At 46.8% G+C, this 18,971-nt stretch overlaps 1 protein-coding gene across 1 annotated transcript in view; it reads left to right on the top strand.

The window, feature by feature from the left end:
* Nucleotides 1-18,971, top strand: part of LOC109879957 (contactin-5) — a 611,325-nt gene that overhangs the window by 425,786 nt on the left and 166,568 nt on the right. The window contains exon 12 of the mRNA XM_031791310.1: nt 5,704-5,848. Coding sequence (XP_031647170.1) covers nt 5,704-5,848 — 145 coding nt within the window. The remainder of the gene's footprint in view (nt 1-5,703; nt 5,849-18,971) is intronic.

Raw genomic sequence — 18,971 nt, 5'->3', positions numbered from 1 at the left:
CTTCCCTGCAGTATTCCCTAGCTGTCTCTCTGCCCTGCAGTATTCACTGGCTGTCTATCTTCCCTGCAGTATTCACTGGCTGTCTCTCTGCCCTGCAGTATTCACTGGCTGTCTCTCTGCCATGCAGTATTCACTGGCTGTCTATCTGCCATGCAGTATTCACTGGCTGTCTATCTTCCCTGCAGTATTCACTGGCTGTCTATCTGCCCTGCAGTATTCACTGGCTGTCTATCTGCCCTGCAGTATCCAACGGTTGGCTTCTATTAAAGTAGCTCTCCCCTGCTCTCCTCTCCAGCTCTCCTCTCCTCTCCAGCTCTCCTCTTCTCTCCTCTCCAGCTCTCCTCTCCTCTCCAGCTCTCCTCTCCTCTCCTCTCCTCTCCTCTCCAGTTCTCCTCTTCTCTCCTCTCCAGCTCTACTCTCCTCTCCATCTCTCCTCTCCAGCTCTCCCCTCCTCTCCTCTCCAGCTCTTCTCTCCTCTCCTCTCCAGCTCTTCTCTCCTCTAGCTCTCCTCTCCTCTCCAGGTCTCCTCTCCAGCTTTCCTCTACTCTCCTCTCCAGCTCTCCCCTCCTCTCCAGCTCTCCTCTCTTCTCCTCTCCTCTCCAGCTTTTCTCTCTAACTCTCCTCTCCAGCTGTCCTCTCCAGCTCTCCTCCAATTCTCCACTCCTCCTTTCCCCCTCTCCTCATATCCTGTTGGTCATTTTGATTTAGCATCTACATTGTGGGCCTTGTTTCTTCAGGCATCACATTTTGAGAATATGAACCGTAACGAATGAACCATCCCAAGTTTCTGTAACGTCACATTGATTTCCTCTTCATTCCCAACCCTGAGTCATACAGCAAAAACTGTATGTTGAGACCATGATGTGTTAATTACATGAAGTAGATGCAGTCTCTGTGAACACCATAAGCCTCTGTCGTCTGATCATGTTAAGCAAAGTGACTGAGAATGAGATCCCTCGCCACTCTCTCCTTCCTTCCTGCCTCCCCTCCCCCTCTCTCTTCCTGCCTCCCCCTCTCTCCTTCCTGCCTCCCCTCCCCCTCTCTCTTCCCTGCCTCCCCTCCCCTCTCTCCTTCCTGCCTCCCCTCCCCCTCTCTCTTCCCTGCCACCCCCTCTCTCCTCCCTGCCTCCCCTCTCTCCTTCCTGCCTCCCCTCCCCCTCTCTCTTCCCTGCCTCCCCCTCTCTTCTGCCCCCCCTCCCCCTCTCTCCTTCCTGCCTCCCCTCCCCCTCTCTCTTCCCTGCCTCCCCCTCTCTCCTGCCTCCCCACCCCCTCTCTCCTTCCTGCCTCCCCTCCCCCTCTCTCCTACCTGCCTCCCCTCTCTCCTTCCTGCCTCCCCTCCCCCTCTCTCTTCCCTGCCACCCCCTCTCTCCTCCCTGCCTCCCTCTCTCCTTCCTGCCTCCCCTCCCCCTCTCTCCTTCCTGCCTCCCCTCCCCCTCTCTCTTCCCTGCCTCCCCTCCCCCTCTCTCTTCCCTGCCTCCCCCTCTCTCCTGCCCCCCCCTCCCCCTCTCTCCTTCCTGCCTCCCCTCCCCCTCTCTCCTCCCTGCCTCCCCTCTCTCCTCCCTGCCTCCCCTCCCCCTCTCTCTTCCCTGCCACCCCCTCTCTCCTCCCTGCCTCCCCTCCCCTCTCTCCTTCCTGCCTCCCCTCCCCCTCTCTCTTCCCTGCCTCCCCCTCTCTCCTGCCCCCCCTCCCCCTCTCTCCTTCCTGCCTCCCCTCCCCCTCTCTCTTCCCTGCCTCCCCCTCTCTCCTGCCTCCCCACCCCCTCTCTCCTTCCTGCCTCCCCACCCCCTCTCTCCTTCCTGCCTCGCCTCCCCCTCTCCCCTGCCTGCCTCCCCCTCTCTCCTGCCTGCCTCCCCCTCTCTCCTCCTTCCCTCCCCCTCTCTCCTGCCTGCCTCCCCCTCTCTCTTCCCTGCCTCCCCCTCTCTCCTGCCTGCCTCCCTCTCTCTCCTCCTTCCCTCCCCCTCTCTCCTGCCTGCCTCCCCCTCTCTCTTCCCTGCCTCCCCCTCTCTCCTGCCTGCCTCCCCCTCTCTCCTCCTTCCCTCCCGCGCTTCCTCTTGCCTTTAAACAACAGTCAAAATGAGGAGGTTTGGATGCTGCTGATGGTGATTAATATTCTGGTAACCCTACAGGTATACATTCTTACTCTCTGTCTGTATCCTTCGTGAGGATGTCCTCAAGCAGCAGCTATCAGGACCGATTACATGGCTAATAACACCTTGGAGATGAGTCATCACTGGAGGCTACATAGGGGACCCTGGATGCCCCTCGCCTCTGATCCTGTCACAGCTCCTCTGGGGAAAGGGGGGGGGGTGGATGGTGATCATGTCACAGCTCTTCTGGGGGAAGGGAAGGAGGGATGGAGGGTGATCCTGTCACAGCTCTTCTGGGGGAAGGGAAGGAGGGATGGAGGGTGATCCTGTCACAGCTCTTCTGGGGGAAGGGAAGGAGGGATGGAGGGTGATCCTGCTCTGCTCTGCTCTTCTGGGGGAAGGGAAGGAGGGATGGAGGGAGCCTGCCATGCTACAGGCCATTTCTTTTAGGGAGGGAGAGTGGAGGGAGGACCGGGGAAGAGAGGAAGGGGGGAGGCACTGGAAGGACAGAGCTGTCATGCCTTTAGGACCCAAATCATTAGGACCCAGATGATCCTGATGTTGTATCGGCAGGTCGTCTAATTGTTTTGACGTAGGATAGTACAGTACGTTGACAGCAGTGTACTGGACACCTCCCAGCTCCGTTCCCTGTGAGCTCTGATCATACTGGACACCTCCCAGCTCTGTTCCCTGTGAGCTCTGATCATACTGGACACCTCCCAGCTCTGTTCCCTGTGAGCTCTGATCATACGGGACACCTCCCAGCTCTGTTCCCTGTGAGCTCTGATCATACTGGACACCTCCCAGCTCCGTTCCCTGTGAGCTCTGATCATACGGGACACCTCCCAGCTCTGTTCCCTGTGAGCTCTGATCATACGGGACACCTCCCAGCTCTGTTCCCTGTGAGCTCTGATCATACTGGACACCTCCCAGCTCTGTTCCCTGTGAGCTATGATCATACGGGACACCTCCCAGCTCTGTTCCCTGTGAGCTCTGATCATACTGGACACCTCCCAGCTCTGTTCCCTGTGAGCTCTGATCAAAAAGAGTACACTCTAAAGGTCAAAGTGTAAGTTACCATTTAGGATGGAGACATTTTAAGGTCAATGCAATTATGTCCATGATTTGATCAGTTGATGTTTGGCTTGAAAACCTTAAGAGTCATCTGATTGGTCACATAACACTTCCCTCTGGACACTTTCAGCATTTAGCAGTAATTATCTGTTCATGTTAAACATGAGGATGGGAGGAGGAGGGCTGAATCATTGGACATATTTAACCTCTGGTATAAACACTTTACTTTATTTACGGACCAGATATTTATGATTGCATCTTTCTCATAGGACATTTACTGTAAAAATGCCCATATATTGTAGACGATTATACGATAAAATCCCTAAAATGTTCAATATTTTGTGTTGTACCTCCTGATAATTGTTCATTGGACAATGTGTTTCTGACCAGAAAATAATTATGGCAATAATAATACACTGCTCAAAAAATGAAGGGAACACTAAAATAACACATCCTAGATCTGAATAAATGAAATATCCTTATTAAATACCTTTTTCTTTACAAAGTTGAATGTGCTGACAACAAAATCACACAAAAATGATCAATGGAAATCAAATGTATCAACTCATGGAGGTCTGGATTTGGAGTCACCCTCAAAATTAAAGTGGAAAACCACACTACAGGCTGATCCAACTTTGATGTAATGTCCTTAAAACAAGTCAAACTGAGGCTCAGTAGTGTGTGTGACCTCCCAACAACGCCTGGGCATGCTCCTGATGAGGTGGCGGATGGTCTCCTGAGGGATCTCCTCCCAGACCTGGACTAAAGCATCCGCCAACTCCTGGACAGTCTGTGGTGCAATGTGGCGTTGGTGGATGGAGCGAGACATGATGTCCCAGATGTGCTCAATTGGATTCAGGTCTGGGGAATGGTCGGGCTAGTCCATAGCATCAATGCCTTCCTCTTGCAGGAACTGCTGACACACTCCAGCCAGCATTGTCTTGCATTAGGAGGAACCCAGGGCCAACCACACCAGCATATGGTCTCACAAGGCGTCTGAGGATCTTATCTCGGTACCTAATGGCAGTCAGGCTACCTCTGGCGAGCACATGGAGGGCTGTGCGGCCCCCCGAAAGAAATGCCACCCCACACCATGACTGACCCACAGCCAAACCGGTCATGCTGGAGGATGTTGCAGACAGCAGAACGTTCTCCACTGCCTCTCCAGACTGTCAAGTCTGTCACATGTGCTCAGTGTGAACCTGCTTTCATCTGTGAAGAGCACAGGGCGCCAGTGGTGAATTTGCCAATCTTGGTGTTCTCTGGCAAATGCCAAACGTCCTGCACGGTGTTGGGCTGTGAGCACAACCCCCACCTGTGGACGTCGGGCCCTCATACCACCCTCATGGAGTCTGTTTCTGACCGTTTGAGCAGACACATGCACATTTGTGGCCTGCTGGAGGTTATTTTGCAGGGCTCTGGCAGTGGTCCTCCTTGCACAAAGGCGGAGGTAGCGGTCCTGCTGCTGGGTTGTTGCCCTCCTACTGCCTCCTCCACATCTCCTGATGTACTGGCCTGTCTCCTGGTAGCGCCTCCATGCTCAGGACACTACGCTGACAGACACAGCAAACCTTCTTGCCACATCTCGCATTGATGTGCCATCCTGGATGAGCTGCACTACCTGAGCCACTTGTGTGGGTTGTAGACTCCGTCTCATGCTACCACTAGAGTGAAAGCACCGCCAGCATTCAAAAGTGACCAAAACATCAGCCAGGAAGCATAGGAACTGAGAAGTGGTCTGTGGTCCCCACCTGCAGAACCACTCCTTTATTGGGGATGTCTTGCTAATTGCCTATAATTTTTGTCTATTCCATTTGCACAACAGCATGTGAAATTTATTGTCAATCAGTGTTGCTTCCTAAGTGGACAGTTTGATTTCACAGAAGTGTGATTGACTTGGAGTTACATTGTGTTGTTTAAGTGTTCCAACCAATTTTTTTGAGCAGTGTATATTCCTAGTATAAATGTTCCGTTTCTGACACCTCTGACTTTTTGTGATTTGACAGTATGATCGATACTGTGACCTGTTATAGTACTGTGACCTATTATAGTACTGTGACCTGTTGTAGTACTGTGACCTGTTGTAGTACTGTGACCTGTTGTAGTACTGTGACCTGTTGTAGTACTGTGACCTGTTGTAGTACTGTGACCTGTTGTAGTACTGTGACCTGTTGTAGTACTGTGACCTGTTGTAGTACTGTGACCTATTATAGTACTGTGACCTATTATAGTACTGTGACCTATTATAGTACTGTGACCTGTTATAGTACTGTGACCTATTATAGTACTGTGACCTATTATAGTACTGTGACCTGTTATAGTACTGTGACCTGTTGTAGTACTGTGACCTGTTATAGTACTGTGACCTATTATAGTACTGTGACCTATTATAGTACTGTGACCTGTTATAGTACTGTGACCTATTATAGTACTGTGACCTATTATAGTACTGTGACCTGTTGAACCGTATCCAGGTCGTAAAAGTGGATTCTAACCTCAAGGGAGAATAAAGGTGAAATCAAATGTTTTTATCTGTTCCACAGCGTCACCCCCAGTCTTCAGCCCTAACCCTGTCCGTCTGATCGCCACGCTGGGGAAAGACATGTTGTTGGGATGTAGACCCCGAGCATCTCCCAAGCCTAGAGTAACATGGAGGAGAGGAGACAGACGCATTCAGCCCAGCAGAAGGTATGGATGGAATCTGAAAAGATTTGACAATGCTTAGGAACAGACTGTGACTGTGCTTTCTAGCAGACACAGATTAAGCCCAGAACTGGACTAAACATATTTATCTCCGTTGAGCTTTTCAGTCTAGCACTTAGTCTGTTTCTGGGAAAATGCCCCTAAAACCATTTTCTTCCTCAATTGTACACAATGGTTCAAAAATATGTGTGTCGTGCTTCATCCCAACCTCCCCACATACACCCTCACGTTGGTGTGGTTTATCCTAACCTCCCCATACACCCTCACGGTGGAGTGGTTTATCCCAACCTCCCCACATACACCCTCACATTGGAGTGGTTTATCCAAACCTCCCCACATACACCCTCACGTTGGAGTGGTTTATCCAAACCTCCCCACATACACCCTCACGTTGGAGTGGTTTATCCTAACCTCCCCACATACACCCTCACGTTGGAGTGGTTCATCCTAACCTCCCCACATACACCCTCACATTGGAGTGGTTTATGTGTGGACTGTTGTTTCCATTAGGACTACAGAGAGTACAAACGTGTGATTGATAGATTAGTATCCAGGCTGTATTTAAATGTGATTGATATATTAGTATCCTAGCTGTAATTAAATGTGATTGATAGATTAGTATCCTAGCTGTAATTAAATGTGATTGATAGATTAGTATCCTAGCTGTAATTAAATGTGATTGATAGATTAGTGTCCAGTCTGTATTTAAATGTGATTGATAGATTAGTATCCAGGCTGTATTTAAATGTGATTGATAGATTAGTATCCAGGCTGTATTTAAATGTGATTGATAGATCAGTTTCCAGGCTCTATTAGAACGTGTGATTGATAGATTAGTGTCCAGTCTGTATTTAAATGTGATTGATAGATTAGTTTCCAGGCTCTATTGGAATGTGTGATTGATATATTAGTGTCCAGGCTGTGTTGGAAGGTGTGATTCATAGATTAGTGTCCAGTCTGTATTTAAATGTGATTGATAGATTAGTGTCCAGTCTGTATTTAAATGTGATTGATAGATTAGTATCCAGGCTGTAATTAAATGTGATTGATAGATTAGTATCCAGTCTGTATTTAAATGTGATTGATAGATTAGTATCCAGGCTGTATTTAAATGTGATTGATAGATCAGTTTCCAGGCTCTATTGGAAGGTGTGATACATAGATCAGTATGCTGGCTGTGTTGGAATGTTTCTGTAGTCCCAGGATAGGAGATAACGTGGTATAAAGGGGTAGACGTTTCTGTAGTCCCAGGATAGGAGATAACGTGGTATAAAGGGGTAGACGTTTCTAGCTGTAGTCCCAGGATAGGAGATAACGTGGTATAAAGGGGTAGACGTTTCTGTAGTCCCAGGATAGGAGATAACGTGGTATAAAGGGGTAGACGTTTCTGTAGTCCCAGGATAGGAGATAACGTGGTATAAAGGGGTAGACGTTTCTAGCTGTAGTCCCAGGATAGGAGATAACGTGGTATAAAGGGGTAGACGTTTCTGTAGTCCCAGGATAGGAGATAACGTGGTATAAAGGGGTAGACATTTCTGTAGTCCCAGGATAGGAGATAACGTGGTATAAAGGGGTAGATGTTTCTAGCTGTAGTCCCAGGATAGGAGATAACGTGGTATAAAGGGGTAGACGTTTCTAGCTGTAGTCCCAGGATAGGAGATAGCGTGGAATAAAGGGGTAGACGTTTCTAGCTGTATTCCCAGGATAGGAGATAACGTGGTATAAAGGGGTAGACGTTTCTGTAGTCCCAGGATAGGAGATAACGTGGTATAAAGGGGTAGACGTTTCTAGCTGTAGTCTCAGGATAGGAGATAACGTGGTATAAAGGGGTAGATGTTTCTGTAGTCCCAGGATAGGAGATAACGTGGTATAAAGGGGTAGACGTTTCTGTAGTCCCAGGATAGGAGATAACGTGGTATAAAGGGGTAGACGTTTCTAGCTGTAGTCCCAGGATAGGAGATAACGTGGTATAAAGGGGTAGACGTTTCTAGCTGTAGTCCCAGGATAGGAGATAACGTGGTATAAAGGGGTAGACGTTTCTAGCTGTAGTTCCAGGATAGGAGATAACGTGGTATAAAGGGGTAGACGTTTCTGTAGTCCCAGGATAGGAGATAACGTGGTATAAAGGGTTAGACGTTTCTGTAGTCCCAGGATAGGAGATAACGTGGTATAAAGGGGTAGACGTTTCTGTAGTCCCAGGATAGGAGATAACGTGGTATAAAGGGGTAGATGTTTCTAGCTGTAGTCCCAGGATAGGAGATAACGTGGTATAAAGGGGTAGATGTTTCTAGCTGTAGTCCCAGGATAGGAGATAACGTGGTATAAAGGGGTAGATATTTCTAGCTGTAGTCCCAGGATAGGAGATAACGTGGTATAAAGGGGTAGACGTTTCTAGCTGTAGTCCCAGGATAGGAGAAAACGTGGTATAAAGGGGTAGACGTTTCTGTAGTCCCAGGATAGGAGATAACGTGGTATAAAGGGGTAGACGTTTCTGTAGTCCCAGGATGGGAGATAACGTGGTATAAAGGGGTAGATGTTTCTAGCTGTAGTCCCAGGATAGGAGATAACGTGGTATAAAGGGGTAGACGTTTCTGTAGTCCCAGGATAGGAGATAACGTGGTATAAAGGGGTAGATGTTTCTAGCTGTAGTCCCAGGATAGGAGATAACGTGGTATAAAGGGGTAGATGTTTCTAGCTGTAGTCCCAGGATAGGAGATAACGTGGTATAAAGGGGTAGATGTTTCTAGCTGTAGTCCCAGGATAGGAGATAACGTGGTATAAAGGGGTAGACGTTTCTAGCTGTAGTCCCAGGATAGGAGAAAACGTGGTATAAAGGGGTAGACGTTTCTGTAGTCCCAGGATAGGAGATAACGTGGTATAAAGGGGTAGACGTTTCTGTAGTCCCAGGATAGGAGATAACGTGGTATAAAGGGGTAGATGTTTCTAGCTGTAGTCCCAGGATAGGAGATAACGTGGTATAAAGGGGTAGACGTTTCTAGCTGTAGTCCCAGGATAGGAGATAACGTGGTATAAAGGGGTAGACGTTTCTGTAGTCCCAGGATAGGAGATAACGTGGTATAAAGGGGTAGACGTTTCTGTAGTCCCAGGATAGGAGATAACGTGGTATAAAGTGGTAGACGTTTCTAGCTGTAGTCTCAGGATAGGAGATAACGTGGTATAAAGGGGTAGACGTTTCTGTAGTCCCAGGATAGGAGATAACGTGGTATAAAGGGGTAGACGTTTCTGTAGTCCCAGGATAGGAGATAACGTGGTATAAAGGGGTAGACGTTTCTAGCTGTAGTCCCAGGATAGGAGATAACGTGGTATAAAGGGGTAGACGTTTCTAGCTGTAGTCCCAGGATAGGAGATAACGTGGTATAAAGGGGTAGACGTTTCTGTAGTCCCAGGATAGGAGATAACGTGGTATAAAGGGGTAGATGTTTCTAGCTGTAGTCCCAGGATAGGAGATAACGTGGTATAAAGGGGTAGATGTTTCTAGCTGAAGTCCCAGGATAGGAGATAACGTGGTATAAAGGGGTAGACGTTTCTGTAGTCCCAGGATAGGAGATAACGTGGTATAAAGGGGTAGATGTTTCTAGCTGTAGTCCCAGGATAGGAGATAATGTGGTATAAAGGGGTAGATGTTTCTGTAGTCCCAGGATAGGAGATAACGTGGTATAAAGGGGTAGACGTTTCTGTAGTCCCAGGATATGAGATAACGTGGTATAAAGGGGTAGCCGTTTCTAGCTGTAGTCTCAGGATAGGAGATAACGTGGTATAAAGGGGTAGACGTTTCTGTAGTCCCAGGATAGGAGATAACGTGGTATAAAGGGGTAGACTTTTCTGTAGTCCCAGGATAGGAGATAACGTGGTATAAAGGGGTAGATGTTTCTAGCTGTAGTCCCAGGATAGGAGATAACGTGGTATAAAGGGGTAGATGTTTCTAGCTGTAGTCCCAGGATAGGAGATAACGTGGTATAAAGGGGTAGATGTTTCTAGCTGTAGTCCCAGGATAGGAGATAACGTGGTATAAAGGGGTAGACGTTTCTAGCTGTAGTCCCAGGATAGGAGATAACGTGGTATAAAGGGGTAGACGTTTCTGTAGTCCCAGGATAGGAGATAACGTGGTATAAAGGGGTAGACGTTTCTGTAGTCCCAGGATAGGAGATAACGTGGTATAAAGGGGTAGATGTTTCTAGCTGTAGTCCCAGGATAGGAGATAACGTGGTATAAAGGGGTAGACGTTTCTGTAGTCCCAGGATAGGAGATACCGTGGTATAAAGGGGTAGATATTTCTAGCTGTAGTCCCAGGATAGGAGATAACGTGGTATAAAGGGGTAGACATTTCTAGCTGTAGTCCCAGGATAGGAGATAACGTGGTATAAAGGGGTAGATGTTTCTGTAGTCCCAGGATAGGAGATAACGTGGTATAAAGGGGTAGACGTTTCTGTAGTCCCAGGATAGGAGATAACGTGGTATAAAGGGGTAGATGTGTCTAGCTGTAGTCCCAGGATAGGAGATAACGTGGTATAAAGGGGTAGATGTTTCTGTAGTCCCAGGATAGGAGATAACGTGGTATAAAGGGGTAGACGTTTCTGTAGTCCCAGGATAGGAGATAACGTGGTATAAAGGGGTAGATGTTTCTAGCTGTAGTCCCAGGATAGGAGATAACGTGGTATAAAGGGGTAGACGTTTCTGTAGTCCCAGGATAGGAGATACCGTGGTATAAAGGGGTAGATATTTCTAGCTGTAGTCCCAGGATAGGAGATAACGTGGTATAAAGGGGTAGACATTTCTAGCTGTAGTCCCAGGATAGGAGATAACGTGGTATAAAGGGGTAGATGTTTCTGTAGTCCCAGGATAGGAGATAACGTGGTATAAAGGGGTAGACGTTTCTGTAGTCCCAGGATAGGAGATAACGTGGTATAAAGGGGTAGATGTGTCTAGCTGTAGTCCCAGGATAGGAGATAACGTGGTATAAAGGGGTAGATGTTTCTGTAGTCCCAGGATAGGAGATAACGTGGTATAAAGGGGTAGACGTTTCTGTAGTCCCAGGATAGGAGATAACGTGGTATAAAGGGGTAGACGTTTCTAGCTGTAGTCCCAGGATAGGAGATAACGTGGTATAAAGGGGTAGACGTTTCTGTAGTCCCAGGATAGGAGATAACGTGGTATAAAGGGGTAGATGTTTCTAGCTGTAGTCCCAGGATAGGGGATAACGTGGTATAAAGGGGTAGACGTTTCTAGCTGTAGTCCCAGGATAGGAGATAACGTGGTATAAAGGGGTAGATGTTTCTGTAGTCCCAGGATAGGAGATAACGTGGTATAAAGGGGTAGACGTTTCTGTAGTCCCAGGATAGGAGATAACGTGGTATAAAGGGGTAGACGTTTCTGTAGTCCCAGGATAGGAGATAACGTGGTATAAAGGGGTAGATGTTTCTAGCTGTAGTCCCAGGATAGGAGATAACGTGGTATAAAGGGGTAGATGTTTCTAGCTGTAGTCCTAGGATAGGAGATAACGTGGTATAACGGGGTAGACGTTTCTAGCTGTCGTCCCAGGATAGGAGATAACGTGGTATAAAGGGGTAGACGTTTCTACCTGTAGTCCCAGGATAGGAGATAACGTGGTATAAAGGGGTAGACGTTTCTGTAGTCCCAGGATAGGAGATAATGTGGTATAAAGGGGTAGATGTTTCTAGCTGTAGTCCCAGGATAGGAGATAATGTGTTATAAAGGGGTAGATGTTTCTAGCTGTAGTCCCAGGATAGGAGATAACGTGGTATAAAGGGGTAGACGTTTCTGTAGTCCCAGGATAGGAGATAACGTGGTATAAAGGGGTAGACGTTTCTAGCTGTATTCCCAGGATAGGAGATAATGTGGTATAAAGGGGTAGACGTTTCTAGCTGTAGTCCCAGGATAGGAGATAACGTGGTATAAAGGGGTAGATGTTTCTAGCTGTAGTCCCAGGATAGGAGATAACGTGGTATAAAGGGGTAGATGTTTCTAGCTGTAGTCCCAGGATAGGAGATAACGTGGTATAAAGGGGTAGACGTTTCTGTAGTCCCAGGATAGGAGATAACGTGGTATAAAGGGGTAGACTTTTCTGTAGTCCCAGGATAGGAGATAACGTGGTATAAAGGGGTAGATGTTTCTAGCTGTAGTCCCAGGATAGGAGATAACGTGGTATAAAGGGGTAGATGTTTCTAGCTGTAGTCCCAGGATAGGAGATAACGTGGTATAAAGGGGTAGATGTTTCTAGCTGTAGTCCCAGGATAGGAGATAACGTGGTATAAAGGGGTAGACGTTTCTAGCTGTAGTCCCAGGATAGGAGATAACGTGGTATAAAGGGGTAGACGTTTCTGTAGTCCCAGGATAGGAGATAACGTGGTATAAAGGGGTAGACGTTTCTGTAGTCCCAGGATAGGAGATAACGTGGTATAAAGGGGTAGATGTTTCTAGCTGTAGTCCCAGGATAGGAGATAACGTGGTATAAAGGGGTAGACGTTTCTGTAGTCCCAGGATAGGAGATACCGTGGTATAAAGGGGTAGATATTTCTAGCTGTAGTCCCAGGATAGGAGATAACGTGGTATAAAGGGGTAGACATTTCTAGCTGTAGTCCCAGGATAGGAGATAACGTGGTATAAAGGGGTAGATGTTTCTGTAGTCCCAGGATAGGAGATAACGTGGTATAAAGGGGTAGACGTTTCTGTAGTCCCAGGATAGGAGATAACGTGGTATAAAGGGGTAGATGTGTCTAGCTGTAGTCCCAGGATAGGAGATAACGTGGTATAAAGGGGTAGATGTTTCTGTAGTCCCAGGATAGGAGATAACGTGGTATAAAGGGGTAGACGTTTCTGTAGTCCCAGGATAGGAGATAACGTGGTATAAAGGGGTAGACGTTTCTAGCTGTAGTCCCAGGATAGGAGATAACGTGGTATAAAGGGGTAGACGTTTCTGTAGTCCCAGGATAGGAGATAACGTGGTATAAAGGGGTATATGTTTCTAGCTGTAGTCCCAGGATAGGGGATAACGTGGTATAAAGGGGTAGACGTTTCTAGCTGTAGTCCCAGGATAGGAGATAACGTGGTATAAAGGGGTAGATGTTTCTGTAGTCCCAGGATAGGAGATAACGTGGTATAAAGGGGTAGACGTTTCTGTAGTCCCAGGATAGGAGATAACGTGGTATAAAGGGGTAGACGTTTCTGTAGTCCCAGGATAGGAGATAACGTGGTATAAAGGGGTAGATGTTTCTAGCTGTAGTCCCAGGATAGGAGATAACGTGGTATAAAGGGGTAGATGTTTCTAGCTGTAGTCCTAGGATAGGAGATAACGTGGTATAACGGGGTAGACGTTTCTAGCTGTCGTCCCAGGATAGGAGATAACGTGGTATAAAGGGGTAGACGTTTCTACCTGTAGTCCCAGGATAGGAGATAACGTGGTATAAAGGGGTAGACGTTTCTGTAGTCCCAGGATAGGAGATAATGTGGTATAAAGGGGTAGATGTTTCTAGCTGTAGTCCCAGGATAGGAGATAATGTGTTATAAAGGGGTAGATGTTTCTAGCTGTAGTCCCAGGATAGGAGATAACGTGGTATAAAGGGGTAGACGTTTCTGTAGTCCCAGGATAGGAGATAACGTGGTATAAAGGGGTAGACGTTTCTAGCTGTATTCCCAGGATAGGAGATAATGTGGTATAAAGGGGTAGACGTTTCTAGCTGTAGTCCCAGGATAGGAGATAACGTGGTATAAAGGGGTAGATGTTTCTAGCTGTAGTCCCAGGATAGGAGATAACGTGGTATAAAGGGGTAGATGTTTCTAGCTGTAGTCCCAGGATAGGAGATAACGTGGTATAAAGGGGTAGATGTTTCTAGCTGTAGTCCCAGGATAGGAGATAACGTGGTATAAAGGGGTAGATGTTTCTGTAGTCCCAGGATAGGAGATAACGTGGTATAAAGGGGTAGACGTTTCTGTAGTCCCAGGATAGGAGATAACATGGTATAAAGGGGTAGACGTTTCTAGCTGTAGTCTCAGGATAGGAGATAACGTGGTATAAAGGGGTAGACGTTTCTGTAGTCCCAGGATAGGAGATAACGTGGTATAAAGGGGTAGACCGTTCTGTAGTCCCAGGATAGGAGATAACGTGGTATAAAGGGGTAGATGTTTCTAGCTGTAGTCCCAGGATAGGAGATAACGTGGTATAAAGGGGTAGATGTTTCTAGCTGTAGTCCCAGGATAGGAGATAACGTGGTATAAAGGGGTAGATGTTTCTAGCTGTAGTCCCAGGATAGGAGATAACGTGGTATAAAGGGGTAGACGTTTCTAGCTGTAGTCCCAGGATAGGAGATAACGTGGTATAAAGGGGTAGACGTTTCTGTAGTCCCAGGATAGGAGATAACGTGGTATAAAGGGGTAGACGTTTCTGTAGTCCCAGGATAGGAGATAACGTGGTATAAAGGGGTAGATGTTTCTAGCTGTAGTCCCAGGATAGGAGATAACGTGGTATAAAGGGGTAGACGTTTCTAGCTGTAGTCCCAGGATAGGAGATAACGTGGTATAAAGGGGTAGACGTTTCTGTAGTCCCAGGATAGGAGATAACGTGGTATAAAGGGGTAGACGTTTCTGTAGTCCCAGGATAGGAGATAACGTGGTATAAAGTGGTAGACGTTTCTAGCTGTAGTCTCAGGATAGGAGATAACGTGGTATAAAGGGGTAGACGTTTCTGTAGTCCCAGGATAGGAGATAACGTGGTATAAAGGGGTAGACGTTTCTGTAGTCCCAGGATAGGAGATAACGTGGTATAAAGGGGTAGACGTTTCTAGCTGTAGTCCCAGGATAGGAGATAACGTGGTATAAAGGGGTAGACGTTTCTAGCTGTAGTCCCAGGATAGGAGATAACGTGGTATAAAGGGGTAGACGTTTCTGTAGTCCCAGGATAGGAGATAACGTGGTATAAAGGGGTAGATGTTTCTGTAGTCCCAGGATAGGAGATAACGTGGTATAAAGGGGTAGATGTTTCTAGCTGAAGTCCCAGGATAGGAGATAACGTGGTATAAAGGGGTAGACGTTTCTGTAGTCCCAGGATAGGAGATAACGTGGTATAAAGGGGTAGATGTTTCTAGCTGTAGTCCCAGGATAGGAGATAACGTGGTATAAAGGGCTAGATGTTTCTAGCTGTAGTCCCAGGATAGGAGATAATGTGGTATAAAGGGGTAGATGTTTCTGTAGTCCCAGGATAGGAGATAACGTGGTATAAAGGGGTAGACGTTTCTGTAGTCCCAGGATAGGAGATAACGTGGTATAAAGGGGTAGACGTTTCTAGCTGTAGTCTCAGGATAGGAGATAACGTGGTATAAAGGGGTAGACGTTTCTGTAGTCCCAGGATAGGAGATAACGTGGTATAAAGGGGTAGATGTTTCTGTAGTCCCAGGATAGGAGATAACGTGGTATAAAGGGGTAGACGTTTCTGTAGTCCCAGGATAGGAGATAACGTGGTATAAAGGGGTAGACGTTTCTGTAGTCCCAGGATAGGAGATAACGTGGTATAAAGGGGTAGATGTTTCTAGCTGTAGTCCCAGGATAGGAGATAACGTGGTATAAAGGGGTAGATGTTTCTAGCTGTAGTCCTAGGATAGGAGATAACGTGGTATAACGGGGTAGACGTTTCTAGCTGTCGTCCCAGGATAGGAGATAACGTGGTATAAAGGGGTAGACGTTTCTACCTGTAGTCCCAGGATAGGAGATAACGTGGTATAAAGGGGTAGACGTTTCTGTAGTCCCAGGATAGGAGATAATGTGGTATAAAGGGGTAGATGTTTCTAGCTGTAGTCCCAGGATAGGAGATAATGTGTTATAAAGGGGTAGATGTTTCTAGCTGTAGTCCCAGGATAGGAGATAACGTGGTATAAAGGGGTAGACGTTTCTGTAGTCCCAGGATAGGAGATAACGTGGTATAAAGGGGTAGACGTTTCTAGCTGTATTCCCAGGATAGGAGATAATGTGGTATAAAGGGGTAGACGTTTCTAGCTGTAGTCCCAGGATAGGAGATAACGTGGTATAAAGGGGTAGATGTTTCTACCTGTAGTCCCAGGATAGGAGATAACGTGGTATAAAGGGGTAGATGTTTCTGTAGTCCCAGGATAGGAGATAACATGGTATAAAGGGGTAGACGTTTCTGTAGTCCCAGGATAGGAGATAACGTGGTATAAAGGGGTAGACGTTTCTGTAGTCCCAGGATAGGAGATAACGTGGTATAAAGGGGTAGACGTTTCTGTAGTCCCAGGATAGGAGATAACGTGGTATAAAGGGGTAGACGTTTCTGTAGTCCCAGGATAGGAGATAACGTGGTATAAAGGGGTAGATGTTTCTAGCTGTAGTCCCAGGATAGGAGATAACGTGGTATAACGGGGTAGACGTTTCTAGCTGTCGTCCCAGGATAGGAGATAACGTGGTATAAAGGGGTAGACGTTTCTAGCTGTAGTCCCAGGATAGGAGATAACGTGGTATAAAGGGGTAGACGTTTCTGTAGTCCCAGGATAGGAGATAATGTGGTATAAAGGGGTAGATGTTTCTAGCTGTAGTCCCAGGATAGGAGATAACGTGGTATAAAGGGGTAGACATTTCAAGCTGTAGTCCCAGGATAGGAGATAACGTGGTATAAAGGGGTAGACGTTTCTGTAGTCCCAGGATAGTAGATAACGTGGTATAAAGGGGTAGACGTTTCTAGCTGTATTCCCAGGATAGGAGATAATGTGGTATAAAGGGGTAGACGTTTCTAGCTGTAGTCCCAGGATAGGAGATAACGTGGTATAAAGGGGTAGATGTTTCTACCTGTAGTCCCAGGATAGGAGATAACGTGGTATAAAGGGGTAGATGTTTCTGTAGTCCCAGGATAGGAGATAACATGGTATAAAGGGGTAGACGTTTCTGTAGTCCCAGTATAGGAGATAACGTGGTATAAAGGGGTAGACGTTTCTGTAGTCCCAGGATAGGAGATAACGTGGTATAAAGGGGTAGATGTTTCTGTAGTCCCAGGATAGGAGAACGTGGTATAAAGGGGTAGACGTTTCTGTAGTCCCAGGATAGGAGATAACGTGGTATAAAGGGGTAGACGTTTCTGTAGTCCCAGGATAGGAGATAACGTGGTATAAAGGGGTAGACATTTCTGTAGTCCCAGGATAGGAGATACCGTGGTATAAAGGGGTAGACGTTTCTAGCTGTAGTCCCAGGATAGGAGATAACGTGGTATAAAGGGGTAGACGTTTCTAGCTGTAGTCCCAGGATAGGAGATAACGTGGTATAAAGGGGTAGACGTTTCTGTAGTCCCAGGATAGTAGATAACGTGGTATAAAGGGGTAGACGTTTCTAGCTGTATTCCCAGGATAGGAGATAATGTGGTATAAAGGGGTAGACGTTTCTAGCTGTAGTCCCAGGATAGGAGATAACGTGGTATAAAGGGGTAGATGTTTCTACCTGTAGTCCCAGGATAGGAGATAACGTGGTATAAAGGGGTAGATGTTTCTGTAGTCCCAGGATAGGAGATAACATGGTATAAAGGGGTAGACGTTTCTGTAGTCCCAGTATAGGAGATAACGTGGTATAAAGGGGTAGACGTTTCTGTAGTCCCAGGATAGGAGATAACGTGGTATAAAGGGGTAGATGTTTCTGTAGTCCCAGGATAGGAGAACGTGGTATAAAGGGGTAGACGTTTCTGTAGTCCCAGGATAGGAGATAACGTGGTATAAAGGGGTAGACGTTTCTGTAGTCCCAGGATAGGAGATAACGTGGTATAAAGGGGTAGACATTTCTGTAGTCCCAGGATAGGAGATACCGTGGTATAAAGGGGTAGACGTTTCTATAGTCCCAGGATAGGAGATAACGTGGTATAAAGGGGTAGACGTTTCTGTAGTCCCAGGATAGGAGATAACGTGGTATAAAGGGGTAGATGTTTCTAGCTGTAGTCCCAGGATAGGAGATAACGTGGTATAAAGGGGTAGACGTTTCTGTAGTCCCAGGATAGGAGATACCGTGGTATAAAGGGGTAGATATTTCTAGCTGTAGTCCCAGGATAGGAGATAACGTGGTATAAAGGGGTAGACATTTCTAGCTGTAGTCCCAGGATAGGAGATAACGTGGTATAAAGGGGTAGATGTTTCTGTAGTCCCAGGATAGGAGATAACGTGGTATAAAGGGGTAGACGTTTCTGTAGTCCCAGGATAGGAGATAACGTGGTATAAAGGGGTAGACGTTTCTAGCTGTAGTCTCAGGATAGGAGATAACGTGGTATAAAGGGGTAGACGTTTCTGTAGTCCCAGGATAGGAGATAACGAGGTATAAAGGGGTAGACGTTTCTGTAGTCCCAGGATAGGAGATAACGTGGTATAAAGGGGTAGATGTTTCTAGCTGTAGTCCCAGGATAGGAGATAACGTGGTATAAAGGGGTAGACGTTTCTAGCTGTAGTCCCAGGATAGGAGATAGCGTGGAATAAAGGGGTAGACGTTTCTAGCTGTATTCCCAGGATAGGAGATAACGTGGTATAAAGGGGTAGACGTTTCTGTAGTCCCAGGATAGGAGATAACGTGGTATAAAGGGGTAGACGTTTCTAGCTGTAGTCTCAGGATAGGAGATAACGTGGTATAAAGGGGTAGATGTTTCTGTAGTCCCAGGATAGGAGATAACGTGGTATAAAGGGGTAGACGTTTCTACCTGTAGTCCCAGGATAGGAGATAACGTGGTATAAAGGGGTAGACGTTTCTGTAGTCCCAGGATAGGAGATAATGTGGTATAAAGGGGTAGATGTTTCTAGCTGTAGTCCCAGGATAGGAGATAATGTGTTATAAAGGGGTAGATGTTTCTAGCTGTAGTCCCAGGATAGGAGATAACGTGGTATAAAGGGGTAGACGTTTCTGTAGTCCCAGGATAGGAGATAACGTGGTATAAAGGGGTAGACGTTTCTAGCTGTATTCCCAGGATAGGAGATAATGTGGTATAAAGGGGTAGACGTTTCTAGCTGTAGTCCCAGGATAGGAGATAACGTGGTATAAAGGGGTAGATGTTTCTACCTGTAGTCCCAGGATAGGAGATAACGTGGTATAAAGGGGTAGATGTTTC

The sequence above is a fragment of the Oncorhynchus kisutch genome, linkage group LG15, assembly GCF_002021735.2.
Source record: "Oncorhynchus kisutch isolate 150728-3 linkage group LG15, Okis_V2, whole genome shotgun sequence".
Classification (NCBI taxonomy): domain Eukaryota; kingdom Metazoa; phylum Chordata; class Actinopteri; order Salmoniformes; family Salmonidae; genus Oncorhynchus; species Oncorhynchus kisutch.
Note: the sequence above shows the minus strand (reverse complement) of the source record. Positions and strands in the feature narration are given on the sequence as shown.